Raw genomic sequence first — 26,164 nt, forward strand, 5'->3', positions numbered from 1 at the left:
GTTTCGAATTCTTGTGGAGTTTATGACCTGCTTTCCCTGCCTGTTTTTGATGCAAGCACATTGTCTGCTTTCATTTTGACGATATCCCTTGGGTTTGCACAATATATTTTTGTAACATACATTCCTTTTCAGTGCTTCATGTATGTTAAAAGCATAATTGAAGTTATTAAACCCTTAGAACATTTGGCTGAGGGCCATATCAGGACGCCTTGCACAAATGCACATAATCATCCACAAAAACAAACTGGCTAAATAGTTTATCACAGATCCATGTAATCGCGTTTAGGGTTCCTATCTTCCCACCAGCCGGTACCGCTCCCTTGCCATGCCGCCCTCGGCTCCCTCGATGCCAAATCCCTCGCCGACTTCTCCTACTACCCGCGCCGGAGCACCCCCAACAACACAGAAGCTCGGCACTACCATCCCGGCTGGAACCACGGCGCCATCCAACACCACGACAAAGTCTTTCAAAATTGCCATGCATCCAACTACGGCATCTTTCCCAACATGGACATGATTCCCGATCGAAGCCGCCTCGATGACAGCACGCTCCCCAATGAAGACGTGGTCACCGATTTTAAGAGGATAGTATGAATGGGTGCCTCGGTTGAGCCTCGATGGTGGGCGGAGCAGACAAGATCGTGAGAGGTAGGTGTAGCGGCCAACGTTTACGGCTACAGATGGCGTGTTGGGGTTGCTAGTAGTGCCGCCAGGGGCACTGGCCGAGGACGGCGTAGCGGGCTGCTGCCGATATAGGTCTCCGCGAATGCAAACGTCGGCTTGGATGACAGTTTTACCGCCGAGAATAATGTGTTGCGTGCCATGGACTTGGTTACGACGCGAAACCTTGTTTCCAGTGTCCTGTAGAAGCAGTTGTCATTTAGCGAAGGCAAAGGTGTTGGAGGGCGATGGACTTGCGGTTTCAATATATTCGCCCTTGATTGCTTTGGGAGGCATGTCGCATCCGAAACACAAGGCTCTCAAGATGATGGATCAGCACTCATACCGCATGTCGATACCTTCGCTCGAGGGCACATCAGCATGTACCCCGGATTCTGCACGCGTCGAGAACTAACTAGTGGTCATCATTAATGCCAAGCGTAGTTAATGGTTCGGATACGGAGTACGGAGTACAGTGACGTCCAACCAACTTCATCGCCAAGCGTTGCCTGCTACAGCACCAGATGTGCTCCAAACGAAGTTTACTACATCCTCAAGAGCAGTGCGCGCTTACTGAAACTATATGGGCTTGATTGACCGGCTGGTAAACTAGTAGATAGAATAGGCTTTAAATTAACTACAGCATTGTGTCGACTGGTAGCGAGAGATGATTAATTTTTATGGATAACTGCTAGAAGAATGCTAGCTACATTAACAGTCAGGCAAGCATATTAAACCGAGCGAAGACGAGTGCTAACAAACACAACCCAGATACCCTAGAAGCTGGTAGAACACCTGTCATCCTATACAAATAGAATAAACTCTACCTCTGCTTCCGTAGCTCTGGTAGCTCCCCATCGAAATGGACTTTGAAAGCTAAAAGCCAAGTCAGTAAATGCCTAATGAATTATGCGAAGATTTCCAAGTACTCACACATGGGAAACACAAAGAAGCTGCCTTGGTCCTCACGCATGTAGATGTAAAATCCACCAGGGCGAGGAATCTTTTTTAATTCACCTTGAGGACCTGGCGCGCGACGCAAGTTTTTCAGTTTCCCCACAACGCGAAGCATTGAGGCGAGCGCTATCATGTTTACATCCTTTCCTATACAGGTATGAGGGCCTTCTCCATAGTGGATGTAAGAGTCCAGAGGCCGATCAAGTCGAACTTTGTTTGGGTCTGGGAAAATATTAGGGTCGCGATTTGCAGAAACAAAGCTTACGAAGATTCTATCCCCTGGCTTAATAGATACTCGACGTCCGTCATCGTCAATCTCCATGACTCCAGCCGCTTCGCGGTAAGAGCCGAATGTACCATTAAGCCGGATACCTTCCATGCAGTAGTGAAGCAATTTGTCGTCAGATTCAGGGCTGGCATCATGAGCCAAGCGTTGGATTTCAGGGAGGTGGACACGGCCGTCCTCCGAAAGGTAATAATCTATAATTTGTGTGAACTGGTTCACGCGAAGAGTTTAGCGTAAGCATTGAAGCTGGTTATCACGAAAACTAATGAGCCGCTTACCACCTGGGCTTGATTGGGGACCATGGCTCCTGCGGTAGGCATGACTTGTGACCAAGTGACTTCTTCAACACTCAGACCGCTTTCCAAAAGTCGCCGAATCATATGGACTCCATAGTCTTTCAGGGCCGATCCATTTTTTCTAAAGCGGTCGACGATTCCGGACACGATCCCCGTGGCTTTAACACTCCTAACATATCCCTCAACAATCTTCCCTAGCTGTTGCGCAACCGTGCGGGATGCTTGGCGCAAAGGGAACGATTTCACCGGGTCAAGGTCAAAGAAAATACAGGTGAAAATTACACACATGATCATGAACATTTCGTGCTCGGTAAATATGCCCTTCGGGTTTTCCTCTGTTTTCAAAGGTAACGAGAACATATTAGACGCGAAATGGACATGTGCAAGATTGCCAACACTGTAAAAGGATGATTAGCGCGGAAGACATAAGTCTAAGACGTACACAAACACCTACTCTCTGGTGATATCAATTTGGTTGACGCCGGCGATTTTGCATGATTTTTGTTTGAGGAGTTGGATAGTTATGTCTTCATAGAAATCTTTTACTTGTTGTTTCCAATGATCTTGGTAAAGCGCTTTGCCCATCACCTGCCTCTGTTTTCCATGTTTTGGTGAATCTCCTGAAAGCATGAAATTTAATCCCTCCTTGCCGAATAAAAGGCCTGTAGCTTCCCCCCAAGTGACCCTAAAATCTTTAGCATTCTTCAGAACAATTTTAGCCCCAGTGTAAGATGTTATGTTTACACGAGGTGGGATAAATGCGGGCTTGTCCCACGAGTAGTGATGAACCCGCCCTAAATCTGTAAATATCTTTCTATTTTCACCGGGAATAGTCATTGGGTAGTGTGCATATATCGAATCTGGCTTGAAATGATTTGGGAAGGATCGTAGCATTAGTTTGTAGAATACGCAACCTTGATTGATGCCCAGGTCATAGTGCGTCTCCGCAAAGCCCCAGTTCGTTAGGCTTTTTGGATGATAATCCGTCTAAACGAGTGAATTAGTACCGTACTAGATTGTTTTGGTGGTTATCCATACAGTATAGAACCTGTCACCCCGAACCAAGGCTACTGCATCTGAGAGGATCGCACGAGACAGCGTATATGTTGGACATATCCCAGCACCTGGCACCATTGGAATTTTAGGTTCTTCTGCCACAATTCCAGGGTATAATTCAACATGATCTGGATGTTCATATAGATGGCGAAGCTGGTCGGCAATGTAAGGGTCTGAATTTATCTCTTCAAACGTTGTGTATTCTTTCAGCCCAAAAAACTTCCTGAATTCATTAAGAGAGCCACAGCCCCATTTGCGAGCTTGCTGCATACCCAAAATTTCAACTGCCCGAAGAGCTTTTGGGACATTCTGAGGTCCAAAGGATCCTTATTGTAAGACGTTTAGCACCACAGTATGCCATGCGTAAGATCTAACTACATGGACACATACCTGCAATCTGATCAATACTATCAGTCATTATTTTAACAAGGTCGTCGTCACTGAATCTGCCATCAGGGCCACGTGTTAAGCCGGCAAAGGATCTCTGAGCCGGGTCTTTGGGTAATTTCATCTGCCACTGTTTCATCCCCATCAGGAGGTCGGGTAGGGTAATATCCTCAGCTGCCTTGCCGAATAAGTCTTCATAAATATGGTCGGTCCACTGTTCGTCCTGCTGTCCGATACAAGAATGCCATCGATAAGCAAGGTTGAATTCAACAGAGCACTGGTTGCCAACACCACTTGACGCTGCTTCAGGGGCGGAAGTTTTTCGCATATTCACTCGTGGATCCTTTCCGAATTAGCAACATGTGTGGTGCTGAAAGAGAAAATACTGGACATACCAAGCACCAGGTTGTGTTGCTTCGCGTCAAGTTAATAATGGTACGCACATAGTCATATAGTGTGATATTAATATAAAGACCACAAGTAACCCTTGCTAGCATTAATAATGATCTAGGCAATAATATGCATTGGTATGCTTACAGGCGGGCAGTTTGGAACAAGTCATTGTCGTATTTTGCCCACGCTTTCGAAGATTCATCCGGAGAAAGACCAGATCTAGGCTTACTGAAACGGCCTCCTTCGTTGATATGTGCAAGCTGCTCCGCAGCGTAATTATGGAATCTAATAAGGTCAGCAACCTTTCAAGCCGGAATGACGATCGAATGCATAATTACCGATTTAACATGATGAGCATAACACTGCAAACTGGGGGAAGAGCCAAAAGTCTTGGCTCGGAGAAAGAGTCAGGTTTCAACTTCCCATCTTTAAAAGTTCGTATTTGATTTTGATCCTCCTGGTTATCCCCATATAATGTTGAAAGGTCAAGGTAAGACGATGTTTGGGAGATATTTGGATCTCGATGGTCCGTTTGGAAGAGGTCTATCTGTGTCAGTGCATTGTTACGGAGGGAGAATCAAAACCCGTACCATGGATGATCAGAGAGGCCCAACCAAAGAAAACGCTAGAGACACCATTGGGGTGCGGTTTAAATTTTTGTCTGGCGAAAATGCTATCGAAAATAAGTCCTGGGTCAGGTAGCGCACCAGGTTGAACTGTTGATGGAATAATTGACCGGGCATAAGGAGTATTAGCAGCACCAAGTTTTGGAAAAAGAGGGTTATTATTTGATCCGTCTGCGGACCGGTACTTGTATTCGTCGCCAAACGCCCTTCTCAGGTGGTCAGCCATCATTACCCCAATTAGTATGTGACAGATTGGAGGGCTAAATACGGTACGGAAGGATGAGGAAGTGTATCCCAGAGCTCTGCAACAAATGCGTTTGTCAAATCCACACGCATTTTGGATTGCGGAGGAAGCCCAGCCACGAGCTATTTGGTCGATATTAGCTGATGACGTCCTTGAAGGCACTGTTATTCGAAGCATCAAGAAGTATTCTTAGGCATACCTGAATTACACGTTCCATGATATAAGTCTTGTCATCAACAAGGTCGCCGGACTTTTTGTTCTTCCTTACAGTTAGCAACGTTCCTATTCCCCTAGGGCCTATGGACAAGAAATCCTGCAAAAGCGACGAGGTCTCCTTGGGGCTAGCAAGATAAGATCCATCGCCAGACTGCTTTGGTAATGGCCGTCTGGCGGCATGGATAAGCTGAGCATATTGCTTGAAGGTGCTGTCAATTTCAGGGCGTTGAACGCGACTATTAGCCACTTTCGTGGAGTTGATATCAGTTTTAGATGTGCCGCTCGAAGTTGTTCCATTTGCATGGCTTGTGCCATTCGTGGCTCCATTGGTACCTGACATGGCCAAGAGAGCCCCTTAGAAAGTGATTTCAGCAATTAATGAAAGAATAGGTTCGAGTTCGAGTCGTTCTTCGTCAGAGTCAAGATTTCGGGTTAAAATGGACAATATGACGGAGCATGGAGTGCTCTGTAGAAACACAGTCTATTATAGGAGTAAAAAAAAGGATTGGAGAAACAAGTAACAGCATGATGAGGGTATTGAGGGATGTTAAGGAAGGGGGAAAAAGAACCAGAGAGAGAGTACTCCGTACTCAGTATGGAGTACACCGTGATTTATTGGTTGCACATAACGGGGGCACAGATTTCTCCCGCAACAAGGAACGTCAGCCGACAAATGAGAGAAGAGTGACCGAATATTGCACACGTTGAGTGCCACTGGACGCTGTCGACTCGGGAACTCGACGGGGATCGGCAGTGATAAGCATGCATAACTAACTAGTGCATGCACTCCACAACAGCGGCATTGTCGGAAGCCAATGCACGTTAGAAGAAGCGAGATGGCGTCGGAGAGGAGGTTGTTGTCGTCCTGTCGATCTGGAGACAGGGATGTCAACTAACTGTGGAGTACTCCGTACTTCGTACGGCTATCTGCCTGGTACGGAGTAGTCAGAGCTGGGTAGGTAGGTAGTTACTCCGTACTCCGTACTCCGTAGTTAGTTATCGGACGACACAGGAGCACGTGATGATCATGTGACTGAGCGTCTATAATATTGCGTCTGGTCTTGCTCCTAACAAATGAGACACAGATACTTATAGATGAACATGCTATAATCAAGACTATGAGAAAAACATATGAAAAACCCCTAGCAAACCTCCACCAGCCCAATAGACAAAGATAATGAAATCAGTATCATGATCAAGAGAAGAAGATGACAAATCTATAGTTCTTCAGTTTCTTCTTTGAAGATCTGATCATCTGACAAGTCATCTGACTTCTGCTCAACACACTCTCATAGCTTTGGCAGTGATGTAGGTGGCAAACCCCTTTCTATTAAATAATCAATATTCATGAGTTTTAATTACTTAATGAATTTTTCAAATTTCTGTCTAGGTAAGATCTTTGTTAAGCCATCTGCAGACATATTATCACTTTCAATTCAGATAATATTCAATTTCTTATTAGTAACTGCTTTTCATAATCAGTGGTGATGAATATCAACATGACAGAGCTTGATAATTAGTTGCAGAGCTGCTGAAATCAGTAACTGTATTGTTTGCAAATTATCACATAAAATATCAAAATCTCTTTCTAATTTCAACATAATATTCTTAAATAAGCATTTCCACCACATGGTCTCTTTTGCTGTATAGAATAGTGCTAAAAGCTCAGCTTTCATTGAAGATGTTGTAACAGTCTTTTGTCTGGAGAATTTCCAATCAATCAAGTCTTCAAAGAGCTTGAATATAAAGTTCTGAGAGGAGTGTCTAGAGTCCAAATCATCTGCAAAAGAAGAATTACTGATGATTATTAAATGAGTGTTTACAGCATCATTATTATCATTCTGAGTATTCAACTCTCTCTTGGCATGGAATTCAAGAGCATAATACTTTGTTGAAAAAGCATATGAGATAACTCTCTCAATTGCTGTATGGTGTTCTGATTCTGGATTAATCAAAGCCTCATTTAATTTTGCAGTAGCAAACAAAATATCAGATCATGTTACAATAGCAGTGTAGAGAGCTGAATCAATCTTCTGTTGATAGACATGTATTCATTGCTTATCTTGCACTCTCATATAAGAAGCTATATCTGCAGTTACCATTAGCATACATGATGGCTTCAACTTCATAAGATTGAACTTATTAGCAATCTTCTCAATATAACTATTCTGGCACAGCCAAAGCTTCTGAGCATTTCTATCATGTAAGACACAGATATCTAGGAACCACTCTAGCTCTTCAATCTCTCAAAGCTCATAATGCACTCATAGATTCTTCAATAACTGCTCAAATGTTCCAACATTCTTTCTGTGATATAAAAATACTATGTCATTCACATAAAAGAAGATAATAATATTCTTATCAATGAATAGACATGATTCTTCACAAATCTGACAGAATTTTAGTTTCTGGAGTGTTGAAGTAAGATCTTCATATCAGAGTCATGGAGATTCAGAGTGGTCATATAAGACATGTAGAATTTTTCAAACATCTCTTTTCTTATCATAACTCTCTGCTGGCCTGCAATAAACAGATTTATTAAATGAAGCATTAATGAATGCATTAACAGCATCAATCTGAAAGGTCTCCATTTCAAAATAAGCTGTTATAGCCATTAAAAGATGAAATATTCACACAGCAAGAGTAGTAGTGTAGGTGTCATGTTTATTATTGGTATTCAGATCTCTGTGAAAAACAAGTCTTGCCTTATAACATTCCAAAAAACTGTTAACATCAAATTTGTACATATAAATTCACATTAAAGAGATTGGACATATTTCTTCCAAACTCTCTACTTCTTCAAAGCATTTCTTCATTCATAGCTTCTCCATTTCCACATCCATTGCAGTCTTAAAGTCACCAGCATGTGGATGTTGCAACATTGAAAAATAATACTTTGAAGACTTCAGAAGATTCTCTCTGTGGAGTCTAGAATTCATAATTGTAAAAGCTGTTAAATAGTCTCTATAAAAAGAATCCAAATGTGCTGTTTGCTGCAGAATTGCTGTATAAGCTGTTCATCTGTCAATTTGATCTGTGTTTTGGTGCTTTATTCTAGCACTTCACCTAGAAGGTTGCTCCACACTTGAGCTCACATCAACTGAGTCATTCACCATTTTCATGGCAAAATGATTGGCTGTCAAAATTCCATCATTAGTGCTCACCACCTCTGCAGCAGAACAATTGGCTATTAATTGTTCATCATTTGTGCTCACCACCCCCATAGAGCTAGCAGCAGAAAGTGTAGTAGATGTTATATCTTCAGACAGCTCAACTACAACACCACTCATCATTCCCATAGCTTCCACAGCAGAATGATTGGCTGTCAACAAAAGTTGATCCAGTGTCTCTATTTCAGTCAATGACATTGTTGGACCATTCAGAAGAGATTGAATGTAGATGTCTGAAGTCAACAGCTCTGATGTAGATTCTGATGTTGACAATGCACATGTCTCTTCTGACTGATCAGTTAGTGTCTTAGTCATTGTTTTCATCAATCTTATTGACTGATCAACAGTCTTGTGACTTTCACATGGTGTATCCTCCTCAGAGTCTTCATCTTTGCTGTCATGCTCACTCAAGCTCATCTTGTTAATATCACTTACTTCAACAAAAGATATTGTATCTGACATAATGAAGCTCTTCTGTAATAAAAGCTCACTGCTAATCTCATTAGAATCAAATAGCATATCTTCATTAAATATAACATCTCTCATTAATATAATCTTTCATCATACTGGAATCCAAATGTGAAAAATATTCATTGATTCATATTCAATGAGATATTCAACTTCTGCTCTAGAAGTCAGCTTCTGATTTCTTTCATATCATGCATTCTTAATTAAAGGATATGCTCTACAGCCAAAAACTCTTATATGTCTAATTTCAGTTAAAGGAGTTGCAGTTTGAAGATATTTCTCTAAGAATTCAAGAGAAGTGTTTCAACTAAGATCTTTAATCAGAATTCTGTTTAAAATATATGCTGCAGTCTTGACACATTCTGACCACAAATTCTCAGACAAGTTGACTTCAATTTGCATTGTATGTGCTGTTGTTGTTATTAAAGCTCCCACATGTTCTGCAGCTCCATTTTGAGTTAGTGTGTAGGGTGCTGAATGTTGAACAACTATATCATATGTTCAAGTCAACACTGTCAGTTCTGACTGCATAGAGATCTCTCCATCAATTCAAATAGTCAAGATAGTCAATTGATATAAATTGAGAATTATTCTTATCATTTTTGCTGTGCATGTCAAACTTTTGGATTTTCACTGCATTGTTTCCATGTAGTGCAGGTGGGTATAATCACAATATAAGTGAACCACCCACCTATCTTCATTATAATCTGGAGCAAACTGTATGAGATCAACAGACATCTTCATAAACAGATGTGTAGATCTTTCTGACAGCATTCTGCATATGATTTGCTTTGCTTTTGAAAGAGTGCAAGATCTGCACTCCATCATTAGAGAATCTCAAGGAATCTTTGCAAATTTCACATTGATAGACATCTTCAGAAGATGAGTCAGAGACTCTCTTTCTAGATGATCAAGTCTCAAATGTCAAATATTCATTGTTTCTAGCAAACTGAAGATCAATACTGTCAACAGTTTTTTAATTAAATCTCTGCTCAATGAGGCAGTAAAAACACTCTTTGTTATACTGTCTGTTGCAATGTTAATAGATCTGTATTCAACAACCATTTTTCTCTCTTTAACAGTCAAATTGAACAAGATATCCCTTGTACTGGCATAGTAAATTATAAGAGACTTGTCATCCAAATAACAACTCTTTGCACACAGCAATCTGTGCACTACTAGATTTATATGAAAGCCAGAAACATATAGAACATTCTTTAGTAATATCTTGCCAGCATCTGTCAGCATTTGGGTATAAACTTCAACATCATCATATTCATGAATTTTACAATGAGTATTTCCAATGAGCACAATATCTGAAGAATCAGCATTTCAGTAGTTTTGAAATCTTGTAAAATCATTGTAAATATGTGCATCTGCACCTCCATCTAATATGAAGCTGTCCTGTAATGAATAGGGTTCATATTTATCACTCATGTTAGTGGAGTTAAAAACCATTACAGAAGCAAAGATAGTCAGATTAGAAGATGTCTTGACAATGACTTTGTTAGTATCATCATCTGTTGCATTGCTCAAAGCATCAACTTCTTCATTAGCATTTAAATTCTTTGATTTCTTTCAATTTGCAATCTTTTTCTTTAATTTTCTGTCATTCACTGGATTCTTCAATGCTTTCTTGACCTTATTATCAATTTTAGGATCTGGTTTCCAGCCCATTGGTTGAACAAGTGGATTAAAATATGAGCAGTACACCCAACCATGGTGCTCTCCACAAAGACATGCAGAGTTCATATTTCCATTATTCTCTCCCAACAGCTTATTTTGAACTATCTTTTCAGTGGAATATGCTGACAGCTTATTCTGTTGACCTGGCTCAGAATTCTTCTTTAATGTCTGCCAAAATATTTGAATATGTCTATAAACATTCAGCTCATGCTTCTGATTCAAATTCTCTTCAGTTAGAAGCTTTGACAGATACATATAGAAGAACTCTCTGTAATTCTGAGAGATTGCTCTCAGAAATTATTTGGAGGCAAAAGACTTGCAGATATATTCACATATATCATACACAGTGGCTCAATTTAATGCTTCTTCATAGTTTAGTAAATATGCTTCAATCACTTGATTCTTTGATCCATCTTCTAGAATTTTGAATCTCTCTACTAGTCTAGCTTTCAATTGAGAAGCATTCACTGCATTTCTAGCATATAGAGCTTTCAGATGTTCTTTTGCAGTAGCTTCTACATCATTCAATTCACTTATTGTAAGAATTCTCAGAGACAGATCTATACAATCTCTTATTGTTTTTTGTAGCTCTTGCATCACTAAGATTCTCTTCTCTCAAGTTCTGTATCAATCTCTTTGCATATTTCTTGCATGTTTCATATCCACAGGAGTTGCAGTTTCTTCAGTTTTTTTAGAAGAAAGAAAATCCTTTATAACAGATTTCTGAAGTTTGGAATGTATTTCTTTTGTCAGATTGACATACAGTCACAATCAGTGAAGATTTATTAAATGTTTGATGTCTTCAATTCATTCTTCTCAATCATCAGAACTATTCAGCATAACAACTCTTCTAGACAATTTGTTCATTTTTAATTAATTATTGAAGTGAGATGTTGACCCTAGATTATGGTTTTCCATAGACTTAGATTGATAAATATATAGATGTGTTAGATCTCTGTGAACTCTGCAATTAAGATTTAAGCTTAAATAGAGGGTTCAATGTATGATCTCAAGATACTTAATAGTGACCTCTATTTGTATGAATAACAAGAGTAAAATAAAGTATCTTGAACATATTTTTAGATAACAACCAAATTCTTGAAAGAGCCCAGGCTCATAACTATCAGATGACACAGAAGCACATAATGATCATGTAACTGAGTGTCTATAATATTGTGTCTGATCTTGCTCCTAATGAATGAGACATGGATACTTATAGATGAACATGCTATAATCAAGACTATGGGAAAAACATATGAAAAACCCCTAGCAAACCTCCACCAGCCCGATAGACAAAGATAATGAAATCAGTACCATGGTTGAGAGGAGGAGGTGGTGAACCTATGGTTCTCTGGTTCCTCCTTCGGAGACCTGGTCACCTGACAAGTCACCTGACTCCTGCTCAACATTAGTTTAACTAGCTGTTTAGTTAGTCAGCGAGTGGTTTAGGAGGATCACATGCTGCCCACTGACTCCAACTGCATTTCTTTGAACATCAAGCGAACATTCATTTTGGTACGGAGTACTTGTCCTCCATATGCATGCTCTTTTATTAAACTAACCAGTTCTCGCTCTGTAACTAGGTAGCTAGTCGCTTTCCGTCCATTTTGAGACACCCGCTATCCTACCGACAATCGTGCAAGGGTCTTTCTAACCAACCAATTGGCCTTCTGGTCGGCATTTTGCTTCAGCCCGACTACATGCTGAACACGAAATCTCAGCCAGCCAGAATGATGATATGCAGAACTCGCCAGCGCAACAGAGCTTACCGTGGAATCGCTTCCCTTTTCTGTTATGCTGAACTACACCGTGCCTTCATGATCTTATGATCCCGATAGCAACATCCTCATTGAAGCCCGGCGTCTCCATCAATACATAAAGTCTAGACTAGGAGTGCTTTGTACCCTGTATCTTGTCTAGTCATTCAGTCACCCACGAAAAATGCTTAGCTCTTGGCGAGCGCCACAGCAGGCCAGCCGAGTGGGTATCATGATCGTTCATTGCCCAATTGTCGATCTCATATCGCAAATCCGAACCATCAGATGCAACGCGCGGACTATCGATTTTCAAAGCGACTAGCTTGCAGATTCAACCTCTCGCTAAGCCAACCATAGAAGCGAATCCCCTCTGTAACAATCACCAGCTTTTGCGATTTGGCCTTTTGGATGTCGCCATTTGACTTGTCTGCTGGTGGAGAACTTTCTCTGCAATGACCTCGAACTGTAGCTCACGTCGGCCTGTTTTTAAAGACTGAGCGGAGATGGCTTGCCGAGCCAGGAGGATTCGCAAAATTTCGTCATTCATGGCAAATGAACAATCATCTAGTCGAGGCCAAATGTAAGGGCTCGAAGATTGCTCTACATCTTGTGTTGAGATTGGAAGTGCTTCGGTGATGGATCCCATGAACCGAGGACACCATCCCCATTTAACTAGTTATATTGCCCATCAAACCGTGTTTTAATCAACCCACACAGGAACTGCAGCGTCACCCGAGCTGGAAATCTTGAATTCAAGTATATTATTTTGCTCTGAACTGGAACATGCTTGATCAATATAAAGAGTAGTATTTTACAATAAATAATCATGAGTCAAATTCTCGATTATTCGCCGTCTCTGCCGCCCAAAACCTTTGTGCTTTGCTTTGATGGAACGGGAAATAAGTTTTGCGGCACAGAAGCAGATTCTAATGTCTTGAAAATTTTCCGGGTTTGCTGTGTATCACCATAATACCCATGATCATAACGCTCTAATACAAAGATAGATGCTAGATCGAAATCAAGGGCGGCATTTTCACTACTACCAGCCCGGCATTGGGACTTATGTTACTACAGCATCCCTTTCTAATACAGGCTTGCTTTCTCGTCTTAAAGGCTCATATATGAAAGCAAAGGACTCCGCAATTGGGTCATCGTTCGCTGAACACGTCATGGGGGGCTATCGATTTCTTATGCGCTACTACTCTCCTGGTGATGACATATATTTTATCGGCTTTAGCCGAGGGGCATACACTGCTCGTTTCCTAGCCGAGATGTTAGATTATGTAGGCTTGTTAACAGCCGGAAACGAAGAGCTAGTAAGATTTGCATGGAAAACCTTCTCAAAATGGCAACAAAGGAGCGGTGACAGCGTGGAACATGCCAGGGAAAAGAGAAACATGTTCAAATTTATGAAGGCTTTTCGAGAAACCTTCAGCCGGCCGATAAAACAGATCAGATTTCTAGGATTATTTGACACGGTGAATAGTGTGCCGACATTTGAATCTGCATGGATGCAAAGGAGCAAATACCCATACACTGCGAGGAGCTCAGCGAAGATGATTAGACATGCAGTGGGGATAGATGAACGAAGGGCAAAATTTCGTCAAGACCTGATCTCTGAATGTCGACGCTGCGCCACGGCTTGCACCCCATTATCGAAGAAACACGGGCTCTGGAAAAATAGAAAGAATTTGAAAGCTAAAGTGCTGTCTGTCCAACCTATCGAGAAGTCGGACGGTCATCTTCCACCAACTGGTGGTCATAACGAGCATAGCAATGACCGTAGTCATAAGGGAAGTACCGGGAATGCGATGCCCCAATTGCCTTTGTGCATCAATTCCTATGAAACTGAGGACAGATATCGCCCGGTGACAAATATGAAGGTCTGGAGGGAGCAAGTTGCGCATCTGTCAACCTACAGTGCTCAGGACTTGGAGTCCGACGCCGCATCTGCAAGAAGTGCACAATCACAAATCTCACTGCATACAAATCCACGGCTACATTTTGGTGAGGATGGTATACAGGATATCCAAGAAGTGTGGTTTCCTGGAGGCCACGCTGATATTGGCGGAGGTTGGGAGTTAATAGCTGGGGAAAAATGGCCTTTGAGCCACGCTCCATTGGTATGGATGGTCCAGGAGGCACAAAAAGCCGGCCTACAGTTTGATGAACGCAAACTTCGACAATTCAGGTGCAATATGCCATATACAAAAGGGTGTTCTACAACCATCATTGAAAAGCCATCGGTCATAATCACTGACGAGAATGGTGAACATCCTAAATCGGAGGACCAAAACGATAGCATTTTTCGAACTTCCATTGGGGAAGAATTCCATGACGCCCTTCACCTCTCAAGCACCCAGGGACAGCTCCATGACTGTCTGTCCTTTAACGGCGGGCTTTCCACGATGTCAGTTTTAATTTGGAAGGCTATGGAGTATTTGCCCTTTCGACGAATGGATCTCCAAGCAGATGGGTCGTGGAAACCGATCCGGTGGCCACTCCCCTGTGGTGAGGTGCGCGATATTCCTAAGGATGCACTTATCCATGTAAGTGCGATACGGCGCATGCAGGCGGATCAAAACTATCGACCAGGAAATTTGATTGTTGGTGGCGGTGGCCGTGGTGTCCGGCGAGCTCCTGAGTATATGGGAATGGGTGAATGGGTGGTTGCCTCGGACAAAGGGGATACAGTTCGGGAAACATATGTGAGAAAGGATTTTAGGAAGATCCCATTACAACAGTAAGTTCACGGATGATTTTCCTGCCTTTAATGACTGATGCATGTATCAATACTACTGCTCATTTTCTGCTTGCACCATGAATAGGACAGTATAGCCCACTTTTAGTTTTCTTTCAAGCTCCTGCTGTTTACCATCTTCATGTGCACTATATACGGAAATTTGAGGGGGTTTTCACTTCAGGTGTTTAGTGTTCTTCATTCACGAGATTGTCCAGTTTACAAAGCGTATGTGTTGCTAAATTTGCTACGTACCACAAGGAATTCTCCTTGCATGTGGGACTAGCAGATTGATATTATATTTTGTACACACCTTTGAACCCTGATGCGTTCATCTTTCCCACTACCCATCTTTCAAGAAACGTCGCAAGATATCTCAGGTCACATACTACAATAACTCTTCATTGGGTTCACATTACTCTTATTTCGGGATGTTGATTAAGTTCCTTGTGATCAGTCATATCGCGGCAATTATCAACGGACATATGCAGCTATCTCAGCCATTTCCTGTTCGAAGCCCGCTGGATAAACAAGCCATGATAAAAGATTTTTCATACACGGCGCCCCTCAAGCCGGACGGGTCCGATTATCCGTGCAAAGGATATCACAAGGATCCCTTCAGAGCAACCGCTGAGTACCTGCTTGGACAAAACTATAGCATTAAAGTAGCTGGCAGCGCTACTCATGGCGGAGGGTCATGCCAAATCTCTATTTCGCATAACAATGGTGAGACCTTTAAGGTCATTAAGTCGATCGTCGGTGGCTGCCCCCTTAAAAACGAGTATAGTTTTACGGTCCCACGAGATGTACCTCCAGGCAACGCAATACTGGCTTGGACATGGTTCAACAAAGTTGGGAATCGTGAAATGTACATGAATTGTGCACACATAATCATTATCAAAGCAAAAAAGCGACGGCAAAATACCCATTCTGTATTTACAAGCCTACCCAAAATATTCATTGCGAATATCCGCGGCGAGACGCAGTGCAAAACTAAAGAAGGGGCGGATATTACATTTCCCCAACTAGGGCCAGATGTCGAGTATGGGTCTGATGGTCATAAAGCGCTGAAACCAGGCTTTAGCTGTAATGACGATGTGTCCGCCTCTGATCGTGGCCTTCCAACGTCCTCCGCAAATACGACATACGCACCTACTTCGACAAAACCGTTACGCCAGGGTGCTTCTCCTGTCGAAACTGCTGACCTTGGGAACTATAAGGAAGATCAGAATTATGACTCGTGCTCCGCAATGTATATCACACCATCAGCGGCATCTTATACATTTAGATCAAGCAGCTCTCCCCCCTTTCCTACTGCCGTAAACTCATCTAACATTGCTCCTACCGATGGCGCCTATGACACCCCAACCGGGGGTGGGCGTTGCATAACGGGAACTATTCGATGTGATTCGGAAACTTCGTTTTCCTTATGTGTTGACGGGCAAGGGTTTGTTTTTATAGGTAGCGTGGGCTCCGGAATAAAATGTCGTGGAGGAGGTCTTGGTTGAAGGGCTAGAGGTTGGCTAGTCATTGGGGCGGTTATTTGAATTATATTGCTTGTTATTTTCATTTGTATTTTTATTTTTTAATGTTTAACTAGGTAGTTATGTCGTTCTAGTACATATGTAAAAAAATGTCCCCCAGCTGATTTGGATGCCCTAATTGGCAAAGTTGAGCGGAGTTACATAAAGTAGCTACGTTTAACTGCCTCACTAGCCCGTAAGGAATCCTGGCAAAATAATTGTAGGTCTCTAATGGAAGTGTGGCCGAGAATCTAAATACTCTCTATCTCTCTCCCACTCAGTGCGTGTGCGTGTTGATGTGGTTTCTAGGTATGTGAAAAGACATGTGGATTGAAGTATGAAGACTAATCAGAGATTAAAATCAAGGCCAAAAAGTAGACGGTGCTGTACTCATAGTCAAAGAAGCTAAACATTTTCCAAGTGAATGTTATGTGGCGGCGCTCCGGCGCGAGCACCACCGTATCCAAAGGCATATCCGCCTTCACTAACGCCGCTTGCCCCATATGCGTAGCCTGGGTAGTTAGAATTTTGCAACACATCATTTCCATATGGATTGCTATTGGCAGTATATGGATAGCCTTGTTCTCCCTCACAGGCGGGCATCGTATGTGAATGGTTACCGTGCTCCTTCGTATGGGGGTGATTTTTTAATTCATGGGCATTATCCGGTTGCGTTGCTGGCCATACATCAGGGTTACTATTCAAATGTAAACTGCCAGTACTGCTTCCATGCCCAAAGAACTTCGTATAGCGCGGTGGTTTTTCAGTTGAAGGCTGCTCCGACAGAGGTATAGTGCCGTTGAACGCATCGGTTTGATCAAACTCAACAACTGTGGCACGAGGCCCAAGTTGGCGACGACGTTGGGGGATACGGAAGAAGGAGCGAATGTTGAAGTTCTTGGCTTTTACGTCTTTCAGCGTTGCTCGGTTCTTCATGTAATAGTACTGAGCAATCATGGAAGCCGGGAAAAAGAGTCTGTGGAATCAGCTGCTGCCGACAAGAAGCACCTAAGAATCATTTGATAGAAAAACTAACATTCCGATAATCGAAAGGGCAAATACTGCCTTCTGCAGTTGACACGCCGTGCGTAAGCTAGGCATGAATGTTAATTGCTTTCCCTTGCCAGTACCAAATCCTCCAGGTCCGAATCCCCCGGCTGGTTGGGTCACGTCGCCATTGCCAAGGGGAGTTTTGACATTTCCTATGCACGCTTGCGTGCCGTTTCTTGCCATAATAGCGATGGCCATAAATGCTGCGGCGAACACAAAATCAAGCACAATAGCCAAGCCTGCAAAAAAAGGAATGCTGCCGATGTTGAGAGTGAGGATAGAAGCGAGAAGCGTGTAAGCAGTAGCTATGCCGGATATACCTTCGACGGCCTGAATCCATTTCTGTGTTGGTAGGCCATGATCGGAAAGCACTGCAAGGAAGTAGGAAAAGATGCCGAGAACGATACCTGAGACACAAAGCTGACAGAGGCGAAGGACAAGGTTGCTAATGCGAATGGCATTTGTGAGAGCCATGTTAATTACACTGGGAGTCAAGTTAGTCAATCGACTAAGAGCAGTGGATTGGACTTCCTGATTTGGTTTCCCAGGTACGGATACAATGTTTGGTCAAGGTTGATTGATTGTGACTATGAAAAGTTCTGCCCATTGCGTTCATTTTAAAGCAGACCTGCTAGCTTTTACTTATCCAATCCAAGCGCGATTGCTAAGCAAGCGCCACCCTCGAGTCCGCGGTGGCTTCCCCAATCTATGATGTCAATCACCCGTGTTGCAATAGCCATGTGGTGGTTGTTCTTAGTCAGAGAGAACCAAATACTTGAACTTGAACCTAGGTGCGATGGCGTTCAGTGGTACATGGTAAAGGTAAATGCAGGAGGCTGACTGGCGTACCGGATGCGGCAAAGACCAGAACTAAGTGTACAGCTCTTGTATCATCGAGTGGATGAAGGCTTCAAAGCGAGTCTGAGGGCTAATACAGCGAGGCATGAAAGAGACATACATGCTGGAATCGCTTTCTGATGAAGGTGGAACAGCAGGATATTTCTAAGCATCAGGGAAGGTAGTGTTGGAGAGTGAAGATTGAGGAGGAAAGTTCCATGACAGACAGAGGACCTTATAACCTTGTAGTAAGAAGCGACGACTTGTCAGCTCGTGGATCATTGAGTATCATTCCCCACAGTTTGGTAAAAGCATACATATAATAACAATCTTCACGCGAGCCATTAGAAATAGAGCGGTGCTTTGAGTCGGTGTTTTCAATCCTCTAGCAAATCCGCAATGTCTTTGTCATCGTCGTCCTCTCTCTGTCTCTCAGCTTCCTGTTCCAGAAACTCGAGAAATTTCTGCTGTTTTCTTCTCGCGCTCTTTCCCCATTGTGGCCCTCTAGCGGGGGAGTGATCGTGGTCATCATAGCTCTCCTGGTCTTCTTTCTGCGTACTAGACAAAGCGTCCTTATGGACCTGCTGCTGTTCAGACAGTCTTTGAGCTTCCACTTTTTCGGTCTTGGCCATATCCGTTTCAAACATTTTGCGAAACCCTTTGTCAAGATACGGGCGCAGAAAGAGATATCCTCCAACTAGCCACACCAGTCGAATATAATCTCGGAGCGTGAGATCGGAGATGGATTGGGCCGCATTTGTAGCGAAATTGGAGTACCAATTATAAAGGGCAGCGGTGAAGGGTACGTTGGACATGGCATCAATGGGAGGAAGGGAGAGCGGCTTAATGATTTAGATGACACGCGGTAGGAAGGTCAAGAGACAGCGTTAGTGTTGCCTGCGATATTTTCTGTTTTCGAGTCAAGCTTTTGCCAGGATGCGCTAGCTTATTTGGTCGTAGTTAACTAACTAACTAGGTAGTCAAATTAGCGCGGCAAAACAAGCGCCTTTTTTTCGTGAAGCGCGACGCGTCTACTCCGTAAATACTCTGTACTCCGTAGGTACGGAGTACTCTGTACTCTGTATGCAAGCCTGATCAGCGCAGCGTGCATCAACCGCAACTATGGCTTCGACTGATGGCGAGGACCAGCACCTTGAAGACCTCGTCAGTATCCAGGCCCGCGATGCGCCCCTATCTTGATGCTAATTGAAACGTAGAGACTGAAAGCTGAGCTATGGAGAACGCTTCGTCCAATCGTACGCAAACAAGCAAGTGAGGAAGATGTCGATCTGACACCCTCATTTCTTATCGCCATAACTGAAATGGTGTGGGATCGGATAGGTGGAGTGCTCTTCTAGTGTCCTAGGCTAGCTGTTTCTGACCCAGTTCTTCCCAGCGGAGACAACTGAGGACTTGATCATGTTTGCAAAGTATTTATACTCCATTGTCCCCCCAACTGGATGTACAAAGCTTATAGCAGTTCTATTTGGTGACTAGGCATGGCCGCCACGGTCAAATTCAGCCTTCGGATGTATTACTCCTTGGAAGACGAAATGCTGGGTTGGAATCTGTTCTGCGGTCCTACATGGACAAACCTTCGCCAGCTACGCATCCCACACGCCGAAGTTAGGAGCCCATAGCCACAACCATTAGGTTGCCAAAGAAATCTTGACACGTATGGGAGGAAGATGAGGCTCACCGATGATAACGCTCGCGATAGTCATTGGCTATTTTAACCGTTCTCTCAAGAATGCAATAAAGGCCGAAATTCTTATTAGATTACAGATACACCAATTCTCGACAATTTTGTGTATTAAGACGATAACAGTCGACGTCGATTTGTCTAATAGCCGTTTGGGACATGTGCCTTGATTGCTGCTTCTGGGTATATCGGCCTAATGGAGAATCGCGTTACAGAGTATGCTCTGCAAATGCTGAGCAGTGACTGGCATTTCTGTGATGTTGTTCAGAGAAACTAATCAAGGGAACTTTGGTATGAATGTAGGCTACAGTATAAATATTACTTTGCTATACACTATGTCTGAGATATGCAAATCCATAGTACCGGTATCTATATCTGTAGTAGATGCTTTCATTCGTAGAAATTTTTTATGCTGAAGACAATCGATATTACAGGTCCTATTTATTTAATGCATACGTTTTAACCTTTCAACAATAGTCTTCACTTGTGTCATTTCTGAACTACCTTCGGCTCCCATTTTTTTCAGAACGGCCTCTTGAATATCAGGAGAACAAGCTAAAAATTGCTCAATAAGTTCACCATCCACAAACCTGAATGGTTCATCTGCCTGCCGGACGCTGCTCTTGAATGCACGATAGTCATTGAAGGGTATATCACCAGGGCTAGCCACGAAATTGGCTAGCGCAGATTGAAGTCGCATGAGAGGATCTTGCAAGGCAGGAGAGATAAGGCCAAAAAGGTAGATAGATCCATCAACCTACCAACAACAATACGGTCAGCGATGCAGATTCATCACACACATCAAGCACGCATAAAGTAACAATATGATAAACCTCGCATTCGGAATTGTTCCGGTAGGGCTGAGAGGAGAAAAGTGGACGTACCGTCGCTAAGAAAGCTTTGGGGACAACCGGGGAGTCCACAGGGACTTGAAAGTTCACAGAATAAATTTTGTTCACCATGTCACCCAGCCGTATTTCACTGGTGACCTGCATGCGGCGCTGGTCATCGTCTGTAACACCGGATATGTTTTTGTTGAGAACCGACAGATTGCCTTCGCCATCGGCAACTAGAAATGCATTTTCTGCTACTGGGGTTGCGGCGGTAGTCCAAAGCGTTTGGTAATGACGGGCGGTTTCTTTAAGAACGCCCGTTTGCCCCACTTCTCCGGGTGTGTATTCAACAAGGGAAATGCTTTTCATCACATCGGCAACGACTATGGTGTTATCCATGACGGAGAGATCAACGGGTGCAGTAGAGGTCCTGTAACTCGCTTCCTTCTCAAGATCGATGTTAAAAAGGTGTCCTTTTTTCATGTTGAACAAGACCACCTATGAAACATCAACATACTTTTCTAGTGAACGCAGACAGAAGAAAAAGGACAAAAGGAAATAACATACAGTTTTCATAAGCCCGGCAACAATTTTATTGCCGACAATGCTTAGCGCCCTACAGGCACCACGAATGGATAAGTCCGAGATCTTTCGTAGTTGTCGACTGGAATCAATATCAAAAATTAGGATCCTTCCTTTTGCGTGACGCTCCAAAGTTTCAGGCGCATCTGATACGGACGTGCCAACAACGAAAATATCCTTGGGGTAATCTTTGCTGGAGATGGGGTGTTCAGCACGTATTAAGCACTCGACAATTTCACGGGGGTTCAGCTCAAATTCGCTTAGCTTTCGAAACACTATCTCATCGGCTAGAACAATATGGCTCCTAATTTGCTCAGAATTATCGACTAGCGTTCTATCGATCGTTCCAATTCCAAAAGCGCGCTCGGCTGGGGAGTATGCAATTCTTCGAACAGTCTGATTTATCATTAGGGTCTGGATCTGCGTTGTTCTCTGGGTATCCACAAGCGCAATTTTGAGTTCGTCCGGTGTAGCAATGGCGATTGACCCGGGATATGCCAGAGCGTTGAACTGACACACACGGGTTGTTTTGTCAGAATTAACAGCAGAGTAGACTATTCTTTCGTCGGATGCGTATATAAGACTTGGGTGCTCGCAGATTGCAAAAACATTATAGAGCCCAGCTTCCCTCGGCAATAATTTAAACACTGCTGCCTCAGACCCAAGAATAAGTCTGTTCATATTTGATAGAGAATACGTCTCGGTATTCAAAGAAAATGAAAACACACTTCCATCAGCCATTGAAATAAAAACTATTGGGGGATGGTTGGGAATCATGTTCGCTACCAGAGCTGATCTAGGTACGGCATCGCCTGCTTCACCTAGGGCCTCAGTATGGCGAATGTGAAGGTCTTCCAAGTCGACAAGCACAACTTCCGCGGATTGGGGAAAACACAGAAGACATAAATTAATTGGTAGTGGAGTGAGAGCGATACCAGAGACCTGTTTGTAAGCCCCGAAGGTTTTGGCTCCTAATAACTTAATATTGTTAGCAATGTTGAAAACCACAAGCTCCTGGCCACCTGCTACCAACGCCAAATGTGTCTCATTCACTGAAGCAGCAGTTATTCTCTGGTTATCTGTTGGAAACCACTCCCAAACAGGCATTCCGTTCTCAACATTAATCACCCTTGCTGTATGATCCGTCACCTGCAGCAATCGACGGTTGGTGATGTTAGCGGCGTAAATAGTAGGCTCTGTCAACAGAAGCCCGAGAAAGTGTTCCTTTTCTTCTACTTCACCGCTGGGCGAAAAGTGGAACACCCTTGATTCGTCCACAAACGACAGAAGGAGGGTATCAGAGAACTCCTCTTGGCAATAGGCAGATAAACCCCACAGATCTGTAATGTGTCCCAGGGAGCCAAGGACGCCCAAGTCTTCTATTCCAACTCCACTCCGAACACTCCTTAGACTTCCATCTTGAAATGCCCCAGAGCCTGTAATGAGGCGTGCCTGGCCCGAGGAAAATTCGTGGGTCAATATCTCTCCTGAACGGCTCCCTAAATCCATAACGGTAAAATCAAGAATGGGGGCTATATTGGAAAGAGTTTGAACAATTTCAAAAGAGCCGTCAGTGATCCTAATCACATGAGAATCACCTTGATGAGAGCCCAAGAAGACTACGCCCCCACCGAGGTGTACAAGAATGGAGGCACGAGATGTTGCTCCGAGTAAATCCACTTTCCAGCTGCGCACTGCATTCGCCGAGTCTAAGACCAGCATGAGAAAAAACAAACGGCCATAGTCATCAGCTAGCAGCCATCGTTGGGCATCTAGTCGTTCCCAGGCAACAAACAGAGTATTGTTTTCTAGAGGCCGAGTCACCGTTTCGTTTGTAGCAGTATCCACATATTTGATGAACTTTTCTCCAAGGATAAGAAGCCCTCCTGCATAGTAGTATGAGTAAAAATACGAAAAGAAGGAAAGCTTTTTTTTACAGATAATGTGATGACCTGTGGTTGTTTTTAGAATTGGGAATGGGGAAACACACCAAACGGTAGGGGGACAGGAATAAGGATATCCGCCCCGAGTTCTAAATCGTCATACAAATTGTCAATATCTTTAAACTCTGCCACACTTGTTTCTGAACCGATGACAGTGTATATCAAGTCTCTAAGTTTCAATTTTACTTGGCCTTTTGTATCTTCATATAAAATTGCCAGTCGAGGTGGGCGTTTAGGGTCTTGGTGCAAGAATGTCGTTGATCGAACAAGAAGTTCTTCTATTCTAGCCTGATGTGGTTCTCCAAGGTATCCGAGGCCATTCGATTCGGAGTGTAAGGCGGAGGCGGGGCGCCTTTGCGGCTCATGTGAGATGGGTATGACCGTGATGATACCTTCATATAGCTCCAGCGTGAGAAATTTCCCTGAGGGATCTACCCACGATCGATCACCCGCCTGGCTATCCCGGAATGAGGCGTCGGACACATCGACATATTTTTGTTCGGTCCGCAGCTGTTTTGTGGACGGCTCCCATAACAGTGTGAAATAGGCGTATCGATCAGTGCCCACAAAGAGCAAATCTGTGTTGGAAGGGCGGGCGACCTTTTGGAGAATAGAAACTTTGCCATATATCGCTTTTGCATGCCGGAGAACCAGACCATCTGGTGCCTGCGTGTAAAACTCCAAACGATTTGACCTTCTGTAATGACAATGAAATCAATGAGCGGGAATCATAACGGGCGTGATGAAAGTTGGAGTGGGTGAGGGAGGGGTTAAATATACGCAAGAACTAAGCAATCCTCCCCAAGCTTCATAAACTGTAGCTTAACGGCATGTCTAATGCTGCTACCGTGATGGAGAGGAACGACATAGGCCATGACGCTAGGAACTGCATTGGATATCAGGGAGCAATGAGAGAGGATGGGGAATGGTGACAAATTTTATGGATCTGTGATGTAGTTAACTATAATAAATAGTTAATGGGTTGCCTGGCATTCAAATATAGAGCAAACAATGTTTTTGAGCCCTTGGCCAATCATGTCTTGGTCTTTTCATTCACAACCCAACAGATGAATTGTGCTCTGAGATTGGGAGCTGACAATGCGATGAGATGACAACATGTGACGCAGTTATTAGTTAACTAGCTAGTTGGCTATTGGTTGTAACCCTAACCCTAGCCGCACCCACCAGTCTAGGGAGAAAATTAGGATGTAGAATTGATAGCATGAGACAGTTGAATTGTATGATATAGCTATTTATATAGTTACAGGTTCAATTGATCTAGTTTAACTATTGACTACGGAATCATGGCATCATGCAAACAGAAGAAAAAGTTAGCCGCGCCACATGTTAGTTAGTTAACTGGAGTTTTCTTCTAGGTATTTGTACACAACTGAAAAATCCTTTCCACGATGGGAGACCTCTGTTGCATCATAGACCTCCTGGGCCTTTGTTGCCAACTCCAAGCGCGCCCCAGCTTTTTTTGCTGCTTCTACGGCCAGCCTTAGGTCTTTCTTCATCAAACTGATCCCAAACCCACCAGAATAGCCGCGCGATGCGGGAGCCGACTCCACAACGCCCGGGGCAGGGTTGTTGATTTCACTGGACCAACTTCGGCCAGATGATGAGTTGATCATTTGGCCAAGGGACTTCGGGTCCAAACCCCATCGAATCCCGAGATTCATGGCTTCAGCGGTCGCAATATTGGAGATGGCAAGTAGATAGTTGTTTGCCAGCTTTCCTGACAAACCGGCGCCTTGCTCTCCTAAATGCCACACTTTTTTCCCCATCAGGAGCAGAACCTTTTCCGCCTCTGGCACTAGTTCCGGTATCTTTGATGAAGCACCAAGCATAAATGTGAGGGTTCCTGCCGTCGCGCCCACTACACCACCTGACATGGGAGCGTCGACAAATTGGCCGGCGCCCGTGGATACAACTGCGTCGGCGACTTCTCGTGAGGAGAGTGGGTCGATGGTCGAGCAGTCAATGAAGAGTCGTTTTTTGGCAGGTAGACCGCTCTTGAGGATCGTGTGAAAGACGCTTTTCACATGCTGGGGCTCGGGAAGGCTGGTTATCACAGTGTCCTAAGATAGCGGTAAAGCTGGTATTAGCTGGAAGGGCGATGGCGGTGGTCATAGTAGGAGTAGACTCCTAAATAGCTCTGTAGGAAGCGGATGGTGAGTGGTCTCGGTGCGGGGCTTACCGATTTCTCCGCCAGCTCTCGGGGACCAGATGCAATTTCTACGCGCTTACCAGTAAGCTCCGCGTGGAATTTCTGTGCCGTCTCTGAATTGGCGTCGCAAACGAGAAGGGTGTCCGTTGCAGGTATTTTGGTGCGCAGGTTTTTGGCCATGGGGTAGCCTTCAATGGGACACAGCCCGGTCAGAACAAGGGCTTCAATCGATTCAGGGATGCGAAAAACGTACCCATCTGGCCGAGGCCAATGAAACCCCATGTCGCTTGCCTGGAGAGAGAGGTGGAGAACGAGCGCCGCGACGCGGGGGGCGCAGAAGAAAGTAGCCGCCTTAGCGGGGCGGTAGAAGAGGACATGGCCATAGCATGCAAGACACAGGGAGAGTGTGGGAGCAAAGAAGAAAGAACAGTGGACGGTGCATGCTGGAGCGACCGCTGCAGTCTCGGTGGTGGTGGTGGTAGTGGTGGTGGGCCGTCGATAGCCGAGAACGCGGGGATCGTGGGTACGCACCAGCGGAGCAACAGCGGAGGAGACTGCCAAAGAGCACAGTCACCACTGTAC

General features: G+C 43.9%; 8 protein-coding genes across 8 annotated transcripts; 2 read left to right on the forward strand and 6 right to left on the reverse strand.

Annotated features, from left to right (window-relative positions):
* Positions 1-291: 291 nt before the first annotated feature.
* LOZ57_002158 (uncharacterized protein) lies at positions 292-957 on the reverse strand (the record flags this gene model as incomplete). The annotated part of the gene is made up of 2 exons (XM_049251236.1): positions 292-861; positions 919-957. 2 exons carry the CDS (start codon positions 955-957, stop codon positions 292-294), a joined length of 609 nt encoding a protein of 202 aa, XP_049110086.1.
* Positions 958-1,483: 526 nt separating this feature from the next.
* Positions 1,484-5,461, reverse strand: LOZ57_002159 (uncharacterized protein; the record flags this gene model as incomplete). The annotated part of the gene is made up of 12 exons (XM_049251237.1): positions 1,484-1,536; positions 1,594-2,113; positions 2,182-2,596; positions 2,654-3,186; positions 3,238-3,581; positions 3,646-3,985; positions 4,038-4,128; positions 4,180-4,320; positions 4,374-4,578; positions 4,626-4,867; positions 4,930-5,027; positions 5,105-5,461. 12 exons carry the CDS (start codon positions 5,459-5,461, stop codon positions 1,484-1,486), a joined length of 3,339 nt encoding a protein of 1,112 aa, XP_049110087.1.
* A 7,567-nt stretch (positions 5,462-13,028) lies between these two features.
* On the forward strand, positions 13,029-16,450 carry LOZ57_002160 (uncharacterized protein; the record flags this gene model as incomplete). The annotated part of the gene is made up of 3 exons (XM_049251238.1): positions 13,029-13,151; positions 13,207-14,945; positions 15,400-16,450. 3 exons carry the CDS (start codon positions 13,029-13,031, stop codon positions 16,448-16,450), a joined length of 2,913 nt encoding a protein of 970 aa, XP_049110088.1.
* Positions 16,451-16,870: 420 nt separating this feature from the next.
* Positions 16,871-17,989, reverse strand: LOZ57_002161 (uncharacterized protein; the record flags this gene model as incomplete). The annotated part of the gene is made up of 2 exons (XM_049251239.1): positions 16,871-17,441; positions 17,502-17,989. 2 exons carry the CDS (start codon positions 17,987-17,989, stop codon positions 16,871-16,873), a joined length of 1,059 nt encoding a protein of 352 aa, XP_049110089.1.
* A 740-nt stretch (positions 17,990-18,729) lies between these two features.
* LOZ57_002162 (uncharacterized protein) lies at positions 18,730-19,167 on the reverse strand (the record flags this gene model as incomplete). The annotated part of the gene is made up of 1 exon (XM_049251240.1): positions 18,730-19,167. The coding sequence occupies one exon, from the start codon at positions 19,165-19,167 to the stop codon at positions 18,730-18,732; it is 438 nt and encodes a 145-aa protein (XP_049110090.1).
* Positions 19,168-19,474: 307 nt separating this feature from the next.
* Positions 19,475-19,849, forward strand: MHF1 (MHF histone-fold complex component; the record flags this gene model as incomplete). The annotated part of the gene is made up of 3 exons (XM_049251241.1): positions 19,475-19,516; positions 19,570-19,693; positions 19,749-19,849. The coding sequence occupies 3 exons, from the start codon at positions 19,475-19,477 to the stop codon at positions 19,847-19,849; spliced, it is 267 nt and encodes an 88-aa protein (XP_049110091.1).
* Positions 19,850-20,499: 650 nt separating this feature from the next.
* LOZ57_002164 (uncharacterized protein) lies at positions 20,500-24,287 on the reverse strand (the record flags this gene model as incomplete). The annotated part of the gene is made up of 5 exons (XM_049251242.1): positions 20,500-20,811; positions 20,939-21,385; positions 21,455-23,355; positions 23,460-24,109; positions 24,193-24,287. The coding sequence occupies 5 exons, from the start codon at positions 24,285-24,287 to the stop codon at positions 20,500-20,502; spliced, it is 3,405 nt and encodes a 1,134-aa protein (XP_049110092.1).
* A 480-nt stretch (positions 24,288-24,767) lies between these two features.
* On the reverse strand, positions 24,768-25,864 carry LOZ57_002165 (uncharacterized protein; the record flags this gene model as incomplete). The annotated part of the gene is made up of 2 exons (XM_049251243.1): positions 24,768-25,493; positions 25,613-25,864. The coding sequence occupies 2 exons, from the start codon at positions 25,862-25,864 to the stop codon at positions 24,768-24,770; spliced, it is 978 nt and encodes a 325-aa protein (XP_049110093.1).
* Between the last annotated feature and the right edge of the window lie 300 nt (positions 25,865-26,164).

Source organism: Ophidiomyces ophidiicola (assembly GCF_022830035.1).
Source record: "Ophidiomyces ophidiicola strain CBS 122913 chromosome Unknown scaffold_5, whole genome shotgun sequence".
NCBI lineage: Eukaryota > Fungi > Ascomycota > Eurotiomycetes > Onygenales > Onygenaceae > Ophidiomyces > Ophidiomyces ophidiicola.